This window comes from Arvicola amphibius, chromosome 10 (genome assembly GCF_903992535.2).
Source record: "Arvicola amphibius chromosome 10, mArvAmp1.2, whole genome shotgun sequence".
NCBI classification, from domain to species: Eukaryota; Metazoa; Chordata; class Mammalia; order Rodentia; family Cricetidae; genus Arvicola; species Arvicola amphibius.
Genome location: NC_052056.1, coordinates 112,022,312 through 112,046,773, shown reverse-complemented (window position 1 = coordinate 112,046,773; position 24,462 = coordinate 112,022,312). Strand labels below are relative to the sequence as shown.

General features: G+C 42.4%; 1 protein-coding gene across 2 annotated transcripts in view; it reads left to right on the top strand.

Annotated features, from left to right (window-relative positions):
- Elavl1 (ELAV like RNA binding protein 1) overlaps positions 1 to 24,462 on the top strand; it is a 43,727-nt gene that overhangs the window by 7,297 nt on the left and 11,968 nt on the right. The window contains exons 2-5 of one of the 2 annotated variants that reach the window (XM_038346886.1): positions 9,681 to 9,773; positions 9,995 to 10,182; positions 19,101 to 19,204; positions 23,941 to 24,094. In XM_038346886.1, the coding sequence (XP_038202814.1) occupies positions 10,011 to 10,182; positions 19,101 to 19,204; positions 23,941 to 24,094 (430 nt within the window). In that variant the 5' untranslated portion in view covers positions 9,681 to 9,773; positions 9,995 to 10,010. The remainder of the gene's footprint in view (positions 1 to 9,680; positions 9,774 to 9,994; positions 10,183 to 19,100; positions 19,205 to 23,940; positions 24,095 to 24,462) is intronic. The other variant, XM_038346887.1, reaches the window with a different exon arrangement.

Here is a 24,462-nt window from a genome sequence, read left to right as displayed (position 1 = left end):
CCTATTATGGTTAGAGCTCGTGGACATAGGACCAGTTGTACCCAGATTTGGAAAGTGTCAAGGGAGGCATACTAGAAGATTGAGCAGAGTAGCTAGCTTCTAATGTATCGTGAAACTGGCTCCATTGTTGCTTGTTGGCTACAGACTTGACCTCCAAGAGATGCTCAGCCGTGGCTGTCTGTGACCATGCTGTGGAGCAGTGTGACATGTTCTTTGTTTAAATCTTAATTTGAATTTAGTTTTTAATTTGCATTATAGAAAACTACTCATCTTTTGTAGGATTGTTTGAAGAAGAGTTTTTTTTTTTTCTTTTTTCTTTTTGATTTGTTTTGAGAAAGGGTCTGAGTAGCTCAGGTTGGCCTTCAAACTTGCTGTATATCTGAAGATGATTTTGAATTTCTGAACCCTTACTTCCACCTCCCAAATTCTGGGATTATAGTTGTCCACCACCGCTTGCATGTGGTGCTGGGGATGGAACCCAGGGCCTCATGCATGCTAGGCAAAAATTCTACTAACTGAGCTACATCCTAGCCCCACTATTTGAGGCTTGTTGTTTTGTTTTGATTTAAAGGGTCTCACTGTGTAACTTTGGTTGGCCTAGAACTCTGTGGACCAGACTGGCTTCAAGCTCACAGAGGTCTACCTATCTGTGCATCTTGAGTGCTGGGATTAAAGGCATGTGCTACCACATCCCACAGTATGGCCATCAGAGGAAACTTTGTGGATTTGGTCCTCCCCTTTTATGTGGATTTGAGTGATCAAACTCAGGTCTCCAGGCTTGCATAGCAAACAACTTTTTCCATTGAGCCATTTTGCAGGCCATAATCTACTATACAGTCTCAGTGGTTTGCTATCTCATGTTTGCGGGGTGCCTGGGAGCTGATGATGTTTAACATCATAAGACTATCATACCACATTATTAGGAAAAGGTCTAAATTTTGACGTATTAATTTCTGTGAAATGGCATTGCTCCTGAACCTTCAAAAAGTTGTACGTTTCTACATTTGGTGGCACATACCTATTAATCTTAGTAATTAGAGTTAGAAGCATGGAGCTGGAGAGATAGCTGATGGCTCAGTGCTTTAGAGCGTTCATTGCTCTTACAGAGAACTCAGATTTGATTCCCAGATCCCACATGGTGACTCATAATCATCCTAACTTCAGTTCCAGGGGATCCAATGCCCTCTGACCTCTGAGGGCACCAGGCACACATTTTGCACATACATACATATATACATACAAGCAAAACATTCATACACATAAAACTAAGTAGAGCTTTTAAAAATTTATTTATTTAAAGTCATGAGCTAGAGGGTCAGCCTGGGTTACACACTAGTCCTGTTGTAAACACCATGGGGAAAAGTTTTAGGATGAATCATCCTTTGGAGGCTGTCTATAGTTTGATCCTTTCCAGAATGTCCTAGTAGTGTTTTTGTTATAGATCATATCTTAATTTCCCTGTGAGTGACTTGTTTCAGTTGTTCAGACTTACAGTGATTGTGAATAAAGGATGCTGTGTGCATTTGTATATAGGGTTTTTTTTGGTTTGGTTTGGGATTTTGGCTTTTTGTTTTTCAGGACAGGGTTTCTTTTCTGTGTCGTTTGGAGCCTGTCCTGGAACTCACCCTTTAGATCAGGCTGGCCTCGAACTCAAAAACATCCACCTGCCTGTTCCTCCTGAGTGCTGGGATTAAAGGTGTGTATCACCACCACTCAGTTGTGTATATTTTTTATATGAACATGGATTTTCATTTCTCTTGCACTGATGTGGCTTACACCTATAATCTCAGCATTTCAGAGGCTAAGATGGGTTGCCATTAAGTTTGAGGCTAGTTTGGGCTACATGGTGAATTTCAGTGTTAGACTAACAAGGTGTCTCTCTAACTTAGAAAGGATGAAATGAAAGAAAAGAACAAAACAGTAGTAGGAATGTGATCGCCAGGTCACATACTAAGTATGTGTGTTCAGCTCAGAGGCTGTCAGTTTGTTTATCAAATAACCATTACATTTTAGTATTACTACCATTGCTGTGTGCAGAAAGCCTGACTTCTTTCACATCCTTCTCAGCGTTTGACATTGTCTTATTATGCTTTGTTTTGGCTGTTTAATAGGTGGACATGGCCTCTGCCTAGCTAATGATATTGAGCCTCTTTCCATATGTTCATTTGTCATGTACATATTTGCTTTGGTGTACCTCCAAAGTCCAAGTTTGGGAATTGGCTTATTTTGAAAATTGAGTTATTTATTTGTGTATTTTTGTATTTGAGTGGTCTGGCATGCCACTGTACATGTGTGAATGTCAAAGGACAATCCGTGAAAATGAGAATGGATTGATCTTTGGCCTCCATGTCTAGGGGTCTTTCCACTCCAAAGATTTCTTTTGTTTTTGCTACACAGCTGGCCATTCTTGGCCATCTAGATTCATTCTTGGGTTCTGGGTATCAAACTCAAGTTTCAAGCTTACATGTCCAAATAGCCAAATATTTTATTCTCTGAGCCATCTCTCCAGTTCCTGTTTGTTTTTGAGACAATACCATTTTGTTGAAGATGACTTAGAACTCCTGATCTGCATGCCTCTACCTCTTAAGTACTTGGCTGTCAAAACTATACCACCATACTCAGATTTATTTATGTGTGTATGTGTGTGCAAGTGCATATTGCTCATATTTTAAGGTAGGTGTGCTCTGTCACTTTTTGCCTTATTCTTTGAGAAAGGGTCTCACCAGACCTGAAGCTAGTTTGGAAGACAGCAAAGCCCCATCAATCTTCCTGTCTTCTTTACAGTGCTGAGATTATACAGCTAATCCTAGCCATGTATGTCTTTTTATGCATATTCTTGGGATTTGAATTTAGGTTCTCATTAAGCCATTGCTTCAACCTCTTGCCCCTTCCCCCCTTTTTCCCTTTAAGTGAAGATGTATCTGTACGTGTTTGTAATTGTTCACATCAAACTGTGAACATATACTTACCTCTAATAAACACAATTTATGTATACCACCAGTCCATTTCCCAGTAGTTAATTAAGAATAGGGGAGATGGGGAGGCTAAGATGGTGGACCAGAGTAAAAAGAACCATATACTTAGTACACTGAAAAAGCAGTGGGCAAGTGAGTAACAAAATAACTTGTTCTTGTCTTGAGAGCTTTTAAAAAAATGTGTTCTAGGAGCTGAAGAGATGGCTTGGTGGTTAAGAGCACTTGCTGCTCTTCCAAAGGACCTGGCTTAAATTCCCAACACCTACATTTTAAGTGTTTTCACTTCTTTGCAAATACTTTCCTCAGTGTTGGGGTATTAGTTTTTCCGGCATTGTCTTGCAAAGCATCGATATTACATTTTAATGACATCTATTCATTTTTTAATGAAAACAACTTTTGGTGGTATATCTAAAATCTTTGTCTAGCCCAATGTTAAAAAATGTTTATATTCATAAAAAAAAAAAAAAAGACTGACAAGGCTGGAGAGATGGCTCAGCAGTTAAGAGCACTGACTGCTCTTCCACAGGGTTCAGTTCCCAGTACCCACATGGCAGCTCACAGATGTCTGTGACTTCAGTTCCAGGGGACCCAACACCAGTGCTCATAAAATAAAAATTAAAAAAAAAAAAAAAAACTGGCATGGTGGCACATGTCATAATCCCAGCACTTGGGAGAAGCTGAGACAGAAAGAAGAATCTCAGGTTTGAATTCAACCTGGACTACATGGAATTTGACTACCAGCAATTTTAGGAATCAAACCCAGGGCTTTCACCACATATGTGAGGCAATCACTGAGCTATGTTCCTAATTTGCTACTGGCCTGAGCTACATAGGGAAACCCTGTGAAGGATCTTTGGAAACTTCAGAGTGGATAAAGGAGGGGGAGTTGAGAAGAAGGAAATAATGGTAGCAATTTTTTTCTGCAAAAAGCCAGATGGTGAATCTTTTAGGCTCTATGGGCCATGTGTTTGTTACTAGTTTGCTACTACTCAACTCTTGTCATTGTAGTGTTTTTTTAAATCAACCTTAATAGATAGCACAAAGAAAATGATTATGTTCTAGTAAAACTTTTTAAAAGGTGATGAGCTGTGCTCATCTTGTAAGAAGGTAATCACTAAAAGTTCATTATCTATAAAAGCAGAATGAATAGAGGAGAGTAGATGCACAACCCTTAGGGAAGGAGTGAAGAGAAGAAAGGCTTGGGATGTAACTCAGTGGTAGACCACTGGCCTAGTGTATGCAAGACAGTAGATTCGATCACCAGCACTGTGAAAAGGAAGGAGGAGTAGGGGAGGGAAGAGAAAGAGAAAAAAGGAAATAAAAGGGAAAGGAAAAAGAAATGTTTGTTTTGAATGTCATCTTCAGCAAGCTTGAACATGCATATTAATTTTTGTTTTGTTTTTTCAATGCAGGGTTTCTCTGTGTAGCCAGTCCTGCCTGTCCTGGAACTGGTTCTATAGATGAGGCTGACCTCAAATTCAGAGATCCAACTGCCTCTGCCTTCCTGGGATTAAAGGCATGTGCCACCACTGACCCAACACATACTAATTTTTAGCATTAACCTCTGTGCTCTCATCTTCGGCATATGCTTTTGTTTGTTTTGAGCTAAATGATCTATTTAAAACTCTCATGACCACAGACAGTTTAGCAAAGTGATCACAGTTTTTGTGATTAAACTTTAATGTTTTCTACTAAAAATTGATACACATGTAAATGTTGTTCCTGTTTTGTACTTTTTACAAGCAAGGGGATAGTGTGTGTCTTCAGATTACTAACCTGCATCTGTGTGGTCATTGCTGCAGGACAGATTCCTTTGTTCTGGTTTTGGAGGTTGGTTTCACATGTCCCGAGTCTTGAGATTGGTAGGCGCTCTAAACTTTTCCAAAAAGGTGATGCTGTCTTATGTACATGTCAGTCTCTTCTCCCTACTTAAAGGATTTTATCCATCCTATATGACCAGTAAAAATAGTCTGTCATTTCATCCTGCCGGCTTTTTTGGGGGGAGGTGGCGGGGGGAATGGTGGGGTGTCTCATATTAGCCTAGACCTGTGGGTCGCAACCCCTTTGAGGGAACAGACGACCCTTTCACAGGAGTCGCATATCAGATATTTATAACAGCAACAAAAATAATTTTATGGTTGGGTGTCACTACATGAGGAACTGTATTAAAGGGTCACAGTATTAGGAAGATTGGGAACCATTGTCCCAGATGATTCCAAACTGTGAAGGTGAACGTAGTTATGCTTCTACCTCCCAGACGCCAGAATGATATCAATGTGTCATTGTGCCCAACTTGCATGGTGTCAGGGTTAGGCCAGGACTTAGTACATGCTAGGCAAGTGCTCTCCCAGCTGAGTTAACTTCCCTAGCCTTATTTGCATTTTTTCTGTTATTCGTGAGTTTCTCATCTCTGAATGGCTGTCATCATAAAGTTGTAGTTTATATGATTTTCTGCTTTTCTGTTGATAATGTTTTGGATTTTAATTATTAATTTGTAGATGCATTGAATCAACTTACTTAGCATTAGCAATGTTGACATTTTAGGCTGGGTACATCTTGATTGTTGGCATCATTCTGTGCCTTGCAGAGTATTTAATTAACAGCATCCTGGAATCTGCTCACTAGACACTGATAGTGTGTGGGCAAGTACACACTGGTGCTAACCAAGAATGCCTGCACACATCATCACATCCTGTCCCCTGATGGGTGAATTTCTTAGCATGACAATCACTGATCAAAATGATACATAGCAGATACATTCTTCCAGTCTCTTACTGCTTGTCTTTGTTTCTTGTGATTTTTGCCATAAAGCTTTTTAATTTTATACTTGGTTTGCCAGGCTTCTCTTTTTTGATGTTAACATACCTTATAGAGAGGAAGAAACTTGCACAGTTTTAGTAACAAACACTGAGGAGTTTTTACTGTTTACATGGTTAAAAGTTATGAGAGTGAGAACCTGAACACTTATAGGAACCAGGCCTCATTGATTCCCCTTCTCTAAGTGAGTCAAAGAATAAGAGAAAAATGTGTGAGAGTTGTGTTCAATTTTATGTAGTCTCTAGCAAAGCCCTTTTTTTATCTTAAGGTGCTAGACATGGAACCTAGTGCCTCCTGTGTACTAGGCACATGTTCTGCTACTTAGATCTAAAAAGCTTTTCTTTGTTTTTATTTTCTTTTGAAATAGAGTTAAATATAGCCCAAACTGGCCTTGAATTTGCTACACAGCCTTAAATTCCTATCCTGTTGCTTCTACTGCTTAAGTACTGGAATTACAGGTGTGTGCCCACACCCAACCTCTGCAAAGGTGTTTTTAAAGCTAGGCAAAGCCTTATATCTTCTGGGTGCTGAATTTTCAACTAATGTAGAGCTACACATCTGGAGGAAGGGGTGGACTGCCCACTGAGACTTTCAGACAGGTAAGCATACGTGAAGTGTTGGCTAGGAATTTAGAAGTAAAGTCGAAAGGCCTCCTAGACTAGGACTCCTAGACACTGCACCACAATGTCTGTGAGCAAACCAGGTGTGGGCTGTGTTTTCAAAGGAGTGATCTTGATGCTACTAGCTGCATCTATGCAGAAGCTGTCCTGGGCTGTTTGCCTCTGAAAGTGAATTTTCCAGAGACTGCAACTGTGATATCTCTCTCTCGCTCTCTTGCTCTCTCTCTCTCTCTCTCGCTCTCTTGCTCTCTTTCACTTGCTCTCGCTCCATTGCTGTGTGCTGTGTCGTTGGGGAGAAAGGGAGCACATATAACAGGGAACATAGGTTTCTTGTTATCCTTTAACAATGGGGATAAGAAAAGGCAGTTAGGAGGGGTAAGCTCTTGAGACACACAGACTTTTCTCTTAGGAGCTTGAGCTGTTTTACTGGGATGGCATTTGGGTTCCTTCATATGGTTCTTTAAAGCCATGTTTGTGATAGTCATGCTTACCCACTAGAGACAGAACCCAAGGTTTTGTGCATGTTCTGTTACTGAGCTGCATCTCCAGAACTCTTCAAAGGTCCCTACTGAGCCAGGCCAGGTGGCAACATACCTGTAATCCTAGCACTTAAGAAAGGTAGGAGGATCAGAAGTTTAAGTCTAGTCTCAGCTACATAGTGAACTGTGAACTATCTTAGGCTACATGAGACTTCTGTCACCAACCCCCCCCCCCCCCACACACACACACACACATCCTCTTATCCAAATGTGACAGCTGAAGCAAGAGAATCTTCGTGTTTGAGGCCACTCTGAGCTACATAGTTCATTCCAGGCCAGCTTGGCTTAAAAGTGAGACTGCATTTCAAAAAGAAAAGAAAAGGCACTGTTGGTGAACATGGTTGAACTTGGAATTGTTATTTTGTGTTAATAGAATTATTTTGTAGGGTAATTTTAGTTTTATAAAAAGATTATAAAGATGCTAGTGAGGAGCTGGTAAGATGGCTCAGTTGATAAAGGTGATTGCTGTTAAGTCTAATTGATGACCTGAGTTTAAAGGAAGGGAGAACTGACTTTTACAGGTTGTCCTCTGACATCCATGCTCTTGTACATATATGCATATGTGCACACACAAAATAAATGTAATTTTAGGCTAGAGATTGCTTAACAATTCTCTTCTAGAGGACCCAGGTTTTGGTTCCCCACACCCATGTGATAGTTTGCAGCCATTAATAACTCCAGTTTCAGGGGACTTAATGCCCTCTTCTGGCTTCCATAGACAGAAAGCACATGAAGTGCACTTATATATAAGCAGACGAAACACACACATAAAATAACATAAATTTTGGGGGGTGGAGAGATGGTCCAGCAGTTAAGAGCACTGTGTGCTCTTCCAGAGGACCTGGGTTCAATTCCCAGCATCCAAAAAATAAATAAGAATAAATTTTCAAAAATAAGCCATATTCTTTTTATATCCTTCCCCAACAACTTTTTCTCTGTTATCCACATCTTACAGTTGGATACTTTTGTTGCAGTTAATGTATTTGAGCGTGTCTGGCATGTGTGCACATGCACATGCCTGCTGCCCACAGAGGTTAAAAGAAGTCAGGTCTCCTGGATCTGGAGTTACAAATTATTATGAGCTACCATATGGGTGCTGGGAACCAAACTTGGATCCTGTTTAAGAACAGAAAGTTATGAGCTATCTCTGCAGGCCCTATTTTTGTTTGTTTCGGTGGAGGGTGTTTTTATTGTTGGGGTCTCATATCTTATGATGGTCTTCAACTTAATGTGTAGCCAAGGATAGCCTTGAAATTCTGCCTTCTCAAGTATCAGGATTATAGGCATGGCTACCTTACCTGGTGTTATTCCCACAGTTTTGCCTTTTCTGTCATACAATTGGAATCATACAGTATGATATTTCAAGACTGTTTTCTTTAACTTAATAATATGTGTTTAAAGTTCTTGCTTACTGGGCTCAGAGGGATGTAACTTAGTGGCAGAGTGCTTACCTAGCATGCTCAAGGTCCTAGGTTTGATCCCAGAGCCTACCCCTACCCCACAAATAATTGTTTTTAAATAAAATAAGGACTAGGAACTTTGGGAGGTTAGCTCAATGGTAGAGTACTGCCTGTTAATTACAAGATCATGGGTTTGCTTTCCAACACCAGGTAAAAGATAGAAAAATTAAGGCTGGGGGCATAGGTCAGTGTTAGAAAATGAAAGTTTCTCCTTGTCTTATTGTGGCTTAATAGTTGTGGTGGTTTGAATAGGTATGACCCCCATAGACTCACATGTTTGAATGCTTGGCTTATAGGTAGCGGCGCTATTTAGGAGGTATGTTCTTGTTAGAGTAGGTATGGCCTTGTTAGAGGAAGTGTGTCACTGTGGAGGCGGGCTTTGAGGTCTCATATGCTTAAGCTATGCCCAGTGCAGTCTTCTGCTGCCTGTAGATCAAGATGTAGAACTCTCAGCTCCTTCTGTAGTGTCATGTCTGCCTGCATGCTGTCATACTTCCCACCATGATGATAACATACTAAACCTCTGACCTGTATGTAAGCCAGTACAAATTAAACATTTTCCTTAATAAGAGTTGCCATGGTCATAGTGTCTCTTCACAGCAATAGAAACCTTAACTAAGATAATAGCTCATTTCTTTTAGGTCATTATTGGTAAAGCAGCTGTTTGTAACCACAGTTGATCTCTTTGTATGGGTATAGGTGGGTGGATATGGTGTGTGTGTGGGGGGGGGGGGTTACAAGTTTATGTGGAGGCTAGAGGTCAGTAGTGAGTGAATTCTGTCACATTGTATTAAAATACCATGACAAGAGGTAGCTTACAGAAGGAAGTTTATTTGAGCTTACAGTTCCAGAGAGAGACTCTAATGGTGAAGGAGATGTGGCAGCAAGCAGCCAGGGGTAGTAAGGTGTGAAATCACATCTCCATCAACACTCAGAAAGCACAGAGAACAAAGTGGATATTGGGCAAGAGTAAATGCAAATGCAAAGCCTACCCCCAGCAGCTTCCTCTAGCAAAGCTTCACCTCCTAAAGGTTCTACACCTCCCCAAACAGTACCATGTCTGGGAACCAAATATTCAAATGCTTGAACATGTGAAAAAATGTTTCTTGTTCTCATTCTCTGAGACCTGGGTGCCACTAAGAAGAGCTACTCTGTAAATGGCAGTACTATCAGTAAGACAGGACAAGATCATTGTGGAACATTGGCTGTGGTGAGGAGAGGTGTATGGTAGTGTCCACCACACACTTTTCACCTTATTTTTTGAGACAGGGTCTCTCACTGAACCTGAAGCTCATTGATTCAGCTAGGCTGGCCAAAGAGTTCCACGGGTCATGTTCCCAGCTCCCTAAACTGGGATTACAGGTATGTACCAATTCATCCAACTTTTATATGGGTACCAGGGATATGAACTCAAGTCTCCATGTTTGTGCCAGTAGGCTCTTTACAAACTGAACCATCTCCCCAGTAATTGATCTTCTAGTGCAGAAAGGAAAATTCCTTAAGTGCAAATGTTATCATTTATCTTTGCCTTCACATACGCAGATAAACATTTAGAATTTACCTGATCTTATTTTTCTTTGCAGATTTTTAAATAATACAATGTCTAATGGTTATGAAGACCACATGGCCGAAGACTGCAGGGATGATATTGGGAGAACGAATTTAATTGTCAACTACCTCCCTCAGAACATGACCCAGGAGGAATTACGGAGTCTATTCAGCAGCATTGGCGAGGTTGAATCTGCAAAACTTATTCGGGATAAAGTAGCAGGTAAAGAGCCTGAGAGATTTCTTGAAGGGGTCATGGTTGCTGTCCAATTAAGCACTGGCTCCCCTTCTGGTAACTTCCTTAGTACAGAGTAACTGCAGAGATAAGGTTCAGCAGTTAAGAGCACTTTCCACTCTTGCAGAAGGGTAGAGTTTGGTTCCTGTATCCCCTTCAGGCAGTTGTCTGCATTGATAACTCCAGCTCTAAGGGAGCTTATGCTCTTCTGCTGACCTCCACAGACACACATTCATATGCACATAACACCACCACCACACCGTACACACAGATCCCATAATTAAAAATCAAGTATATCTTGATAAAATCTGAAAGTAAGTTCCCCAGAAAGAGCTTGGGTTTTTTGTGAGATGGAACACTCATGCCAGGTGTAGTGGTGCACACCTTTAATCCCAGTACTCAAAAGACAGAGACAGGTGGATCTCTGTTGTGAGTTCCAGAACAACCTGTTTCATGTAGTGAATTCCAGGACAGCCAGTGCTAGGTAGAGAGACCCTCACTTAACAACAAAATCCACATGTACAAAATAAGACATGAAAGGAGAAAAATGGGGCACAAGAAATGGAATGCTCTGAAAACTGTATGGTGCCAAATAATTCTGCACAGATTGATAACTTTCATCATGTAGAAGAGACCCTATTGGGCCAAGCACTGACAAGTCCCTTTCTGTGAATGCAGACCTTCGTGCATAAGTGAACCCTTCACCAGCTGGATCTCTGAGTCAGGAGCAAGATGCCTGAAAGCCTTGTATACTCTCTTAGTGTGACTCCAGACCTTTGTGCACCCATCTATTCAGTAGCCAGTGGTACTTGTAAATCCTGATTATACCTACCTCATAGGTGTTTGTAAAAGGCCAGCCAGGTTCCTGTTACAGCCTCCTCAGGTTTGGCCTCATAGTTCTGAGAATGTGGCTTCAGGAACTCAGTGCTACAGAGTCCTGCTTCATTTCTTTCCCTTTTGGGTGCAGTGTTGTTCTTAGGAGTCACTGCCCTTTTCCTCCTTCTTTCTGCCCTCCCTGCTCCCCTCCCCTTCTCTACTTTGCCCGACTGGGAAACAAGTAGTACTTTGAGGCATCTGGCTATTTAGTTTCTAGGTATCTGGATTCATCTTGGAAACTAATTTAAAAGTTGGTTTTTTGGGGGTTTTTTTTGGGTTTTTTTGTTTGTTTGTTTGTTTGTTTTGTTTTGTTTGTTTGTTTTGAAAAAATACTCTTTTTGTATTATGGAAAACTACAAGTATGTGTGAACAAAAAAAATGTATATTACGTCTGGTATATTCATTGTCTTGCTTCATCAACCTTCAGCATGTTTCCAGTAACCCCTGTATAACCCTGTACAGCCTATCTGATCACTGTCCAGAGAAATCACTCATCAGATGAGGTTCTCAAACTAAAAGCCCTTTTCCCCTTTCAATCTCAAGTCTGGTTTAATGCCATCTAAAAAGAACTTTAGATAATACACAAATTAAAGCCAGGCAGTGGTGGTGCATTCCTTTTAATCTCAGTACTTAGAAGGCAGAGACAGGTGGATCTCTTGTGAGTTTGAGGCCAGCTTGGTCTACAGAGCAAGTTCCAGGACAGCTAGGACTGTTAAACAGAGAAACCCTATCTCGAAAAAACATGCAAAAAACAACAAAAAAGCCAAACACAGATTGAATATTTTAGATTGTTCAGGACTTTGTTCTGCGTAATTTGGATCCCTTTCTCTGGCTTGTGTTTTGCTGGCAGGGGTTCTCAGCAGTATCTTCAGTTCTGGGCTTTGGAGTCTAGCTCTTGGTTCTCATACCCTGATTTCTTTCTCTGGACTTCAGAGGAATGTGGGCTATATTTAGGAACATCTAGATTATGCAGGGTTAGTCCTGAAAGAACTAGTCTTGGGGAATTGAGGCAGCGGAAGTGGAATTAAAAAGTGAGTTGGGTTCCCAGATATAAGGCTTCTCTCTGAACTATAGGCAGTGCTGGGTGTTGTGGAGAAGGTACCTGTTTAGCTCAGCAACTTCTTAGCTAGCAGCCTTTCATTCCTATTCAATGAATGGCACATTTGAGACACTCGCTCTACGCTTATTTTACCCCTGCTGTCAAAACATTTTTTGCTTACTGATTCTAGGGCTGTGGCCTTAAATTTCACTGTTCATCTGTTATTTAGTGACCTCGTCTGCCTAGTCCCATGTCTCCTTTTTCCCCAGCTGGAGCTCAGCCTGCCCACCCCAGCAAGAGAGTCCTGGCTAGGCATGCTGCTAGGGCCAGTCCCAGACCTGTTGATTGGCATGGTGGATAGTCCCATCCGTCATAGCCTTTATGTGTGCTCTTTCTCCTCCAGCCCTCAACAGGTCCTCAGTTGGAGCAGATGGCCACCTACTATTTCACAGTAGAACTAACATCTGCCTTCTCTCTTCCATGGGCCCCTTCCCTCTCTGGCTACTATGACCCATGAGCTATCCAAGCACACACTTTTACTTGGGTTTCTTGAAGATCATCCAGCCAGGGCTCCACAGAGTCCTTCCTGAGTTCCCTGATGTCCTCTAGCACTCTGAAATTTGGAGCTAGATGCTGCAGCCTGAAGCTTGATTACACGCTGAGAGATTCTGAGCATCATTCCTTTACCCACTTGAAACTGGTAGCATCTTCTGAGTTGTGAACATTATTATATTTCTCTAGACATTGTTCTGAGTGATTGTAGGAGGCAAAAAAGATGAGATTCTGGCATGAGAATGGGAGCACTTTGTGTGTTGTCTTCCCGTGTATAGGCTGTCACTATCAAATTCCCTCTCTGTACTTCTAGAAATAACCTCTTCCCCTGACTGGCTGGCTGGCTGCCTTCAAGGCCACACGCTGTCTATCACAACTTTTCCTTTCCCGACCCTTGCAGTTCAGATTATTCCATGGCCCTCTTTCTTTTCCAGAGCTGATAACCAGGGTGAGTTTGGTTTGCTACACAACCAATATGTTCCATACTGTTCTGTGTCTTTGTCTTAGCTGATGGAACCATTGTCTACAAAGTAGCTCCACTCAGAAGTACCAGGTCTCAGAATTCATTCTCCTCAGTGTTTCTGTAGACTTTCCCTGTTTGTCTTTTACCTCAAGAGTCATCCTAGACTAGGACACCATTATCTGCTTTATTGCTGTGACCTCTTCACTGGTCACCCAAGCCTTTCCTTCTTCCAGACTTCCTCAGTACAGCAAAGAGACTTCTTTAGTTTCCATGAGGCCCAATTACTCCTTTCCTCCTAAACTCTTCAGGTTCTGGTCTCTGTTGGTTTAAGAATACCGTCCCTGGCTCTAGCTAGTCATCATAAGATCCTGGCTTGTGGGTTTTTATAGCAACCTATACTGCACTGAGGTGGACACTTTCAAATCTGATACATTCATTTTACAATATTTTACTGTGGGTCAACTAGGCACTAATGACAGCAGAAAAAGGGTCAGGGTTACTAGGATAAAAAGAATGCTCACTTTGTTGACTAGGAAGCTTCCGGTGTTTCTGGCCAGCCAGGTATAAGTCCTTTTGTTGAAGACACTGTGTTTACTGTTGGCATTTCTATCAACAAACGCTACATACAGGGTGTCATCCCAGCATCTATCTGATATCATAGTTTACTGTGCAACCTGTAGCCCTTTTGTACGACCCTTGAGGGATCAGAGTCAGCCCTCAACCCTCATGGTTTCCTGTCTCTCTGTCATCTTGTTGCCATGTACTCAGGATTGAATCCATAGCCTTCACCATCTGCTTGTGCCCAACACCCACCTTCAGCCTGGACTGAGTTGCTTATTTCCACAACATGCCTACTCTGGCTCTCAGGACTGCTGAACAACGTTCCTTCTACAAGAATGCCTTTCCACACTTTGCCAACTTTTCCGTTGACATGATTCATCTTTGCTCTTCATTAAAAAAAGAAAAAAAAAAAAACTGACCAGATGTGATGGCTCATACCTTTAATCTCAGCACTCTAGAGGCAGAATCAGGCTACATAGTAAGACCCTCTCTCAAAAACAAACAACAGCAGCAACAAAAAGCAGAAACAATAGACATTACAAGTAGGAAATAAAACTCAAATTACACATAATTTGCCATTAGATACATTTTCTTTCAAACCCTGTTTGTTATATATCTACTATAAGTAATTGTGGTTCTGTGAGCTATATAGCAAACTGTTCTTCCTGTCTGGACATGTTCCATCCCTACTGGACATGGTATTATCCCATCATCACAGTGGTTGTCTAGAATTCTGTATCCCATGTTTATAAGCTCCACAGAGATGACTGCCTTGCATCACTCTGCTCACTTGCTATTTCCATAGAACCTTCCTGGAAGTAGTAAATCAGCAAATAAGAATGTTCCTTTTAAGAACCCCCATGGTTCCAGTAGCCAACTGGCCCTCCCTTCCACCAATGTTTGCTTGCAGTCAATGCCGTGGGCCCTGCAAGATTCCTCTGCCAGCTGACCTGTATTTTAAGTGGAGCCCATCATCTCCACCTTCTTGCTGACCACCTTTCTATTTTCTGTAAAACACCTTCCTTGTCCTTTGCCTCTTACCTTTCCTTTGGTTCCATTACTATTTCTTTCTTAACTGCCAGGTTTCTTCTCTCTGTCACCCACACCCTTTGTCTCTCAGTGACATCTTCTCTGGAGTCCCTCTTTAAAGTTCACAGTGCCCACCTTGCCATGCTGCACCGGAGTCCTCACCTTACATGGACACCTTCAGCTCCTGTCCCTAGAAGCACAAAAGACAAGGCGAGGCAAAAAGCTGAGGCATCATCTTTTCAGTTGTAACTCTTATCTGAACAGAGAACTGTGGAAATGCAAGATACTGGCCCAAATGCACCAGGGAGCATTTAATAAGGTGACATACATGGTGCTCCATGTGGGGGTTCCTCCAGTTAAGCAGACTCCCAATGCCTGTCTTCTGACTACCAGTAGTATCTGAGAACTTGGAGAAATGCAAACCACCAGACACACCGGATCAGCTACTCTGAAAACTATACTATCTGCATTTTAACTTTTTGGAGAGTGATACTAATACTGGGTCAGCCAGAAAATAGATGGCAGAATTATGTTTCTGCAGTTAGAAGGGGAAGGGGGTACAACCAGCCTCTGGGACATTCTCAGACTTTAGAGCCGTGGTTTGTTTATTCTCCATATCTATTCCCTTCTTATTCTCTTCCCCTCTTGCCTGTACTATTTATCCCATCTCCAGAGCTTTGGCCACCTGACCTTGACTCTAGGATAGTCTTCCTACCCAAGTTCCCAACAGCCTATCTAGAATCTTTGTTTGTGTCCACTACTGTTCCCCAGTCCTCAGGTCTCTCTCGGACTGATGTCTTCTTTCTCTTAAAAAAAAAAAAAAAAAAAGACAACTCTATAAGGCTATTTGGTCCTTGTCAACAGAAGCAACAGGAATGAGACTTGCAGTGTCTTGAGTCCCAGGCTGAAGAAAGATCTTAAGAGTCGAGGTGTCCCACTGCAAAATACACAGTCATTTGGGGACTACTGCCCTTGCCTCATCTTTAAGCCTCCTACCAGCTGTCTACTCAGCTGCCTATACTAAAGTTCTTCTGCAATCTTACTACCCCTATGCCCACAAATACTGTATCAGAAGAACTGATGGTAAAAGAGACAGGTGGTCCAGCCTCATGAGTATGGAAGAAAGACAAGCAAGCCCAAAAGCCGTGGTGCCTACAAGAGAAAAAGAAGTGCTCCATTCCTGGGGTCAGGGTAAATCAGATGGGCTATATTGCTAGAGCGTGGTAGGGGATTGGTAGAAAAGCATTAAACAGCAGTTGCTTAGAGAGGTACAATAGCCTAGCCACTCTGAAGAAATAGGTAGAGATGTGTAGCCCAGATATATTACAGTTGAGACCTTTTATGTCCCAGATTAGCACTCTTGGTGGTATTCTGTAATGTGACTACTGAATGATAGTTTTAGCCCTACAGCCCTGCTGCGGATGCTCACTTTGTCTAGAGCTGTAATTCCAAGTCTCTAGGAATTCTTTGTTAGAAATGGGAAACAAAGGGCTAGAGATGCTTTTTAAAAGTGCCAACTATGCAGGGTTAAGGACCTGAGTTGGGAAAAAGTCAGACTCTCCACATAAAAAGTGTAATCAAACTGGAAAGATGGCTCAGAGGTTAAGAGCACTTGCTGCTCTTCTAGAGGTCCTCAGTTCAATTCCCAGAAACCACATGGTGCTCACAACATGATGAGATCTGGTGTTCTCTTCTGGCTTGCAGGCATATTTGCAGGCAGAGCACTATAAATAAATGAATAAATGCATAATACATCTTTTTTTAAGTCTCTATAATCTCATTGTTGGGGCATGGAATGGGAGGGGGAGATAGGTGGATCACTGAAGCTCTTTGGCCAGCTGGTCTGCCTATCTAAGTCAGTACACTCTAGCTGCAGTGAAAGAGTTTGTCTCAAAGAATAAGATGTTGACCATTTTATTCTCTTATTCTGTGTATGTCAACCAGTTATGGGTCTTTGCATTGATCATCATCTACTGCAAAAAAGCTTCTCTGATGAGGGTTGAGAGACATACTGATCCTATGGGTAGAGAGATAGGAACTTAGGGAGCCGAGTTTAAGGGGGATTGTTTTTGTTTTCTTTTGTTTTAATTTTGATTACACTTTTTCCCCTACTTCAACTCCTCCTAGGTCCTACCCACCCACCTAACTCCATGTTCTTTCTCTCTCTCTCTCTCTCTCTCTCTCTCCCCCCCTTTTTAAAAACAAAGAGAACAAACAAGCACAAAAGGCCTACAAAAAAAAAAAAAATGGAAATCCAAATATACAGGCAAAAGACCAATATGCCCAGACAAGCGAAGAGACAAAAAGTCTGCTAAAAGACCAAGAGTTCATTTTGTGTTGGCAAACTAATCCTGAGCATGAGGCTGGCACGGAAGTGTTCTTAGTATACCCAGTGAGATTCCATTAGAGAAAGCTAATTTTTTCCTTTGCAAGTATCAGTTACAGATAGTTTTGTTTCTTAGGGGCGGAATCCCATATACACTTCCCATTCTAAATGCTGAGACACTCCTCCCCAAATCTGGCTTGAATCTGCACAGGCTCTGTGTGTACTGCTGTAGTCTCCATGAGTTTATATGTTCATCAGTCCTGTTGTGTCTGGAGAACCCTGCTTCCTTGTAGTCTTCCATCCCCTTTGGCTCTCAATCTTTCTACCTCCTCTTCTGCAATTGCTTCCTAAGCCTCAAGGGAAGGAGTTTAGTGGAGACATCCCATCTAGGATTGAGTGCTCCAAAATCTCTCATTCTGTACGTTGTTTATTTGTTGATCTCTTTGTTAGTTAGTTACTCCAAGAGGAAACTTCTCCGATGAAGTCTGAGTGAAGCACTGATCTCTGGATTTAATAGAATATTATTAGGAGTCATTGTATTGCAATGTTCCTTTAGCAAAACAGTAGTATAGTTGGTTTTTCCCGGGCCCATGTCCTTTCCAGTGTTGGGTTCTTGGTAACTCAAGCAATATCTGATATGTGTGCCACTATTGTACAGCATATATCAGAGTAAACAACTCTTTGACTGGATTTAAGACACACTCCATGAGATGGAACCCATACCTGATGTTGGTTGAGTAGCCACTAACCGTGACAGCCTGAGTTTTGTACCTGTGACCAACATGGTGGAAGGAAAAAACTTATTCTTAGAATGTGTTTATTTTCCAAATGTTTGCTGTGGCGTGGGTACACATGAATACACGTGCACACGAATACAGTAAAATAATTTTTAAAATTGAGTATTGTAAAGTGCCAATAAAACAAAAAATAGTAAGCATGCTTTAGGTTCTCTACTTGGTTCAGGTCTTGTTATCAGCAAAGGAGGTGACTTCCTGGGTTCTGATTGCATCAGACTCACAACACAGATCTCGTCTCTGTATCCAATGGGCTTGTCATACAGCTGTTCTCTCAGGAACCCAGAACAGAATGAAAAGTGCTTGCATGAACTAGCAATATGTGAGTCAAGTTCAAATCTCCCTCGGTAAGAGGTCTTAGCTAAGGCTCCTTCCTGACTATCACTCCAGTAGCTTCATTTTCCTGGGCCTCTCCTTATATGCTGTATTCCTTCCTAGGTGGACAGGTGGGTGTTCCTAAATGTCCTAAATATTTCACAAAGAGGACATTGGGATCCTTTGCTGCTGCCTTAGTTGTCATTCCTCTCACCTCTCATTTCCAAATGGGTGCTGATTACATTCTTACAGTGTAAGAATTCTTCTGCTGCCAGGAGAAGCTGAGGGAGTTTGGCCAGGGTTGTGAACCTATGGCCAGGACCACTTGGCAGGCCTAGGATTCTCTCAGTTTAGTTTCTCCCATCCTTTCACTGAGTTCAGTTTCCCCAGACTCAGGAAAGAAAGGGAACCAGTACTAGATGGTGCCAGAACCCAGAAGGCCTTTACACTCTTGCAATTCAGGTTTCAGAGAATCAACAGGCTCTGACCACTGGCCATCATCACCTCCTCTTGTCAGGCCCCATAATGCAGCCAGCATCTTTGGGACTGCTGGGCAGCCTTTCTCAGTATGCAGTCAGTAACACATTTTTATTTCTTTTTTTTAATATTTCTGTTTTGTATATGCTCATGCACTATAGTTCACATTAGGAAGTCAGAATATTTGATTCAATTCTTCTGCCTTGTGAGTTTTAGGGATTGGTCTCAAGTCATCAGACTGTTTACTGGCTGAACCTTCTCACTGGCTCAGTTTTTAAGTATCTTTTAATTACAGGTTGCCTTTGTTAATTGCAAAGATGACAAGGTTTGCCATCATCTCAACAGTAGTTCCCCAGAGTGCCTCACTTGGAATTGTGCTGTGCTGTGTTGTCTTCTCTTTTTCTGACCTTGCCCTTGTACCTCCCCTTCATCCTCATTGGCAGCTAGTTTACCAATATCATGTTCTCTCCATAGGACACAGCTTGGGTTACGGCTTTGTGAACTATGTGACTGCAAAGGATGCAGAGAGAGCGATCAGCACGCTGAATGGCTTGAGACTGCAATCCAAAACTATTAAGGTAAAGAGGCGTGGTCCCACCTCATCCATTCCTGTGCTGAACAGGAGTCATTCTGAGGCCTGGTGCTTCTAGAGCATCTTGGGGAGTCCATGTACACTTCAGTAACCATCCCAAAATGACTGGTAACCTCTTCATTCTCACTATGAAAAGTTGTAGGAAAGGAGTGTATACCAAGTCAGTCCTCACCCCCTGCCTATGGCATCCCTTAGGTCCCCTTTTAGGCAGATATGATGGCCCTCAGCCTGAATTATCCTTTGTCATCCTTGAGACTGCACTGCCAGATTCATATAACAGCTCCTCAATGTTCTCTGGAGCCCTTTGTCTTCAGAGGATTCTTCTTCACCAAGCAAACCTTTCCTGAGCTTCCAGTCAGGGCTAGCTGTCAGGGATGAAGATCTGGGTGACTTCTATCTCCTGCCCTACTGCCCTTGTGAGTTCAAGGATGGTATGTCCATGCAGCATGATAAAGGCCATTATGGTTGTGGGTTCATCTCAACACATAGCATGATACCAACTGATGTCTCACAATTCTGTCTTAACAACAGCCACCCGTGGTCATCACAACCCCCACAAATTTAAGAGCACTCTTCCCAATAAGGCTGTCCTTTCATGGCAGATGCAATTCTGTGTTACCAACTATACCTGCAGTTCTAACCCAGTTGTCTGAAGTTTTGGAGCCCCCTTGACCCCTTCAGATCCTAAGCCACTAAAATGGTTCCCAGAATTTATAGTTCCTGTTATGCTGTGCCTAAAGTCAGGACTTACTAAGCAGAGAGACACAGTACATAGAGCACTCGTGTCCCTGCCCTAGAGTCAAGGAAAAGAACAATGTTTGGCCATGAAAGGCATTCCATTGTGCATCATGTCTTAAGTTTCTTTTTTTTTTTTTTTTTTTTTTTTAGATTTATTTATTTATTATGTATACAGCATTCTGCCTCTGTGTATGCCTGCACGCCAGAGGAGGGCACCAGATCTCATTACAGATGGTTGTGAGCCACCATGTGGGTGCTGGGAATTGAACTCAGGACCTCTGGAAGAGCAGCCAGTGCTCTTAACCACTGAGACATCTCTCCAGCCCCATGTCTTAAGTTTCTATGGAGGTCTTATTCTATGTATGGGGCTGACTTAGTTGTTGTCATATAATATTATAAGCATCATTTATTCCCCCTCCACCTGCCCCAGCACACAAATGTGACGTGATACTGTTTTGACTCAAAGTCCCAACCTTGTAGCCACTAACATGGTCTTTCTGATACCTTGACCTTCATCTTGTCCATCTTTTAGCATAAATCCAGATGTAAGCCATAGACTTCTGAATAACAAACTCTTTAAATAGTTGTAGAAATTTCTCAAGAAGAACCCAAGAAAAAGACCAGACCAATTATTATACAAATAAAGATGAAGAACAAGATCCATTGTATCATTGTCTGGTCTTCTGTGGCCTGTCCCAAATGGATATATGTCCATGATGCATATTAACATCAACCCAAGAGCCCATGTGACCGCCCATGTTGGACTGAGGGAGCCTGTACCAGTAGGCTCCTACGTGCCACTCAGGCTGTACCATAGGAGATCCTCCAAGATTTCCAGTGTTGAAAAAGCCTTAACCAAGCCAGAATGGGGGATAAGAGTATTCCAGACTCAGGACCTAGAGATGGTAGGTGTGTCATTCATAGATGGGGCACCAAGCAAGAGCAGCTATAGTGGAAGAAAACTAGAAGCCAGACATACTCTGTCCCTAAAGCTAAAATCCTTATATCTGACCAGCCTCAGATTACAGCTCTTCATGGCTAAATTGTCTCTTGTGTCCTAATTGGTCCTGATGTTGTACTCTGTTTGTAGAGGTCAGAGTGACGGGTTCTGCTCCTCTATGCCTAACCACCTTTTCTCTGTGACAGCCTGGCAACTATAGTGAGGAAACAGACAGATCAGGCTTGGGTGCAGCTCTACAGGCCTGCCAGCGGTGTGTGAATCACACAACTCACACTTAACAGGATGATTGAAGGCCAGATTCTTCCACATGGTGTCTCAGGTCTTCACTACAGCCCCATAGAGTATGAGAAGCTGACTTTTTCCTTGTCTGTTTCTCTTTCCTCTCCCTCCCCCTCCAGTAAATGAAATGGTTTTCCCAGGATGTGGCAGAGAGAGAGAAGGAGGGGCGAAGGCCAAGGCTTGAAATTGGATGCTCTGGCACCTGGCATTTAACACCAGTTTAGCACCTTCCCAGCACTTGGTGGAAGATAAGTGCCTGAAACTTAAGTTATAACACAGAGCTCTGAGGAAATGGAACATTCATTTTGGTCACCCATTATGTTGTTTTGTTTTTTAGGTTTTTTTGAGTCAGGATTTTACTATAACCAGTACTGACCTTGAACTTGTTATCCCCAGCCCCCATCTCTGGAGCACTGTAATTCATTATGTGTGTTCTTATCACCAGTGACTGTGGTTGAGTCATTCAGTAGGTGTTTGTTGAATGCCACTATTGCCCCTGACTGTTCTAGGTGCTGAAGGAGAAATGGTGATCATCTAAGTTTTACTCTCATGGAGTTAACTGAATAAAATCACAGCTTGTGTGAGTCTGTGGTAAATGTAGTACATATAGTATAGGGACAAAGGGAGCTGTGCATTAAGTAGATAACAGTTCTGTGACAACCACTTGCTCAGGTAAGTTTTAAGTTTGCTTATATAGTACCCCAGACCAGGTATCCTAAATAGCAGAAACCGGTTCACTGCTCTAAAGTCTTAGAACAAGGTTAGTGGAGTTGGCTTTTTTCTAGGGGCCCTAGAAAAGGATCTTTCATAAGCTTCTCTAAATTCTAACAGTTGGCAATCCATGTCATTCATTGGGTTATAAAAGCATCCCTTTGTTCACTACCTTCATCTCTACATGACATTGTACCTGTGTGGATGTGCCTGGGTCCAGATTTTCCCTTTTTATAAGGACAATTATATCATACTAGGGTTTCAGCCTCCCATGTGTGACTTGTCTTAACTAAGTTTGTATGCAAACCAGGTCACATTCTATGATCCTCAGGATTAGGGCTTAAACATGTGAATCTGAAAAAATATATGTGTGTGTGTGTATGTGTGTATGTATATATATATATTTCACCCACAGATTTCTCAAGATGAGGACAGGAAACCACTGGATTGACACTAAAGAAAAAGTGTTGCTGAGAACTTAAAGGGTCCTCATGGTGTCCATATACTCAAAGGGGATATGTGCTCATAGCAGTGCCAGATGCCCTCGTGCTGCTCCATTTGACTCAGTTTTGACTTTGAACTTTACAGTGCCTAAAAAGGACAAATAGTTCTTGTGGTTATGTCTGACATTAGCATTGAAGTTTTCCTTAGCATTTGGCTCTGAAAAGTACAGATAGTGCTCGTCCTGAACTCAGCCCTACTGGTGGCACTCAGTCACAGTTTCGGAATGTCTGTATCTGTGTTCTTCATCAGAAGCTGAGAAAATGATCCTAAGCAAGGTAGACTGGTCCTAGATGGCAACTCCCTGCTGATCAAGCCTAATCCTGGGAAAGCCTAGAAGAGCTGGCAGCCCTGCTAATGGGGAAGCTACCTTCTTTTTTCAGTGTTCTGCCCAAAATTTGGTGGTTTTCACCAAGTCCTTTTGTAAAGTTGGAAGCCCTTAGTTGTGGGTACTTATTCTTCTACAGGAATGAATGGGCATTCTGCAGGATTGATGTAGACATAAACACTTCGGGCCTCTGTGAAGAGAGAAGCTGGGTAGGCTGTAGACCAAAGCAGAACAGTCACACGTGTGTTTTAACCCGTAGTAAAAGGAGTGGCCATGTATTCAGAGAGCTCTTGCTCTACAGGTTGGACCTTGGTATCCAAGGTCTGGGAACAGATGGTGAAGCATACACTGTACACAGCTTTATTTCCTCAAAGACTGCTGCCCAGCTCCCCAATAGTTCTGATGTTAGCCGTGAGGTTAATAGCTCCTTGCCATGTTTAAACAGTTTTGTGTCCTCAGTACACAGATCTGAGTTCTTCTTCCCCATGTATCATCTACCCCATTTCTGGAGCACTTGGTTCACACACACACAACTCTGTACCCAGCTTCCTGACTCAGCTTTAGGTCCCATTCTCCCCTTTATTGGCAGAAAAGCCTCCTGCTAACCATACTGTCTCACTGAAGATCAAGGCTGCCCCTGGTCTTTGAAGTTTCTACTACCTCTAGTGCCTCTACCATGGAAAACGCCCAAAACCTTTGGGTGCGTGCCTTTAGGGTTCCTTTTCTTTCTCCTAGCACAAGCATTCAAATGCTGATCACTGGGCCTCCCTCAACGCAACATTCTTATACGGGCTTTTGTAGTGCCTTCCTTGTTGGCAAGGGTTGATACAGCCTTTACAAGAGGGTCTCAGCTTTTGTCTGCCATACCACAAGTTCCGTGCAGGTGGGAACGTAGGTCCTGTTTTCAGCAGATAACATGAACTTGAATCCCAACTGCTGTGAGCCTATGGTCTCTTTTTCTTTGTGTAATAGGAATAATGTTCTGCTTGTTAGAGATGCTGTGGACCAACTGAGAAAATACTACAAGGTGTCTGAGCTCCCTGTTGGCCTGTAGTGAGCTGCCATGAAAATGCCATTGCATGAGATTGTCCTGTGTGCAGTTACATGCCATAGCATTGGCTTCGCATAACACCAAATTTTGGTCCCTTCCTATGGTACTTTGGCCACATGCCAGCCCTGATTCTGACTTGTTTTGTTTTTTAAGGTGTCCTATGCCCGCCCAAGCTCAGAGGTCATCAAAGATGCCAACTTGTACATCAGCGGGCTCCCGAGGACCATGACTCAGAAGGATGTGGAGGACATGTTCTCTCGTTTTGGGCGAATCATCAACTCCAGGGTCCTTGTGGATCAGACCACAGGTACAGACAGGAGCTAGGATAGGCAACAAAGGCTTCTCTCTGAGCATAGAACCAGGTGTTCTAGGGAAGATAGAAAAATATTATTAGCCTCCAGAAGGGGGCAAATTGGACATTAGTTTTCATTTGATTTGGCTAGGGGAGTGAGCCAGCATTCAGAGAGTCCTGGGGGACAGGGCTAATGGTGCATACCTTTAATCCCAACACTGGAGAAGCAAAAGCAGGTAGATCTGAGTTCGGGATCTGCCTGGTTTATATAGCTAGTGTCAAGCCAGCCATGGTGACATAGTGAAACCCTCTCTCAGAAAAAATAAAAAAGAAATAAAAAGAAGAAGCCACCCAGCATTAGGCTAGCATTTGTAGGAGAAATA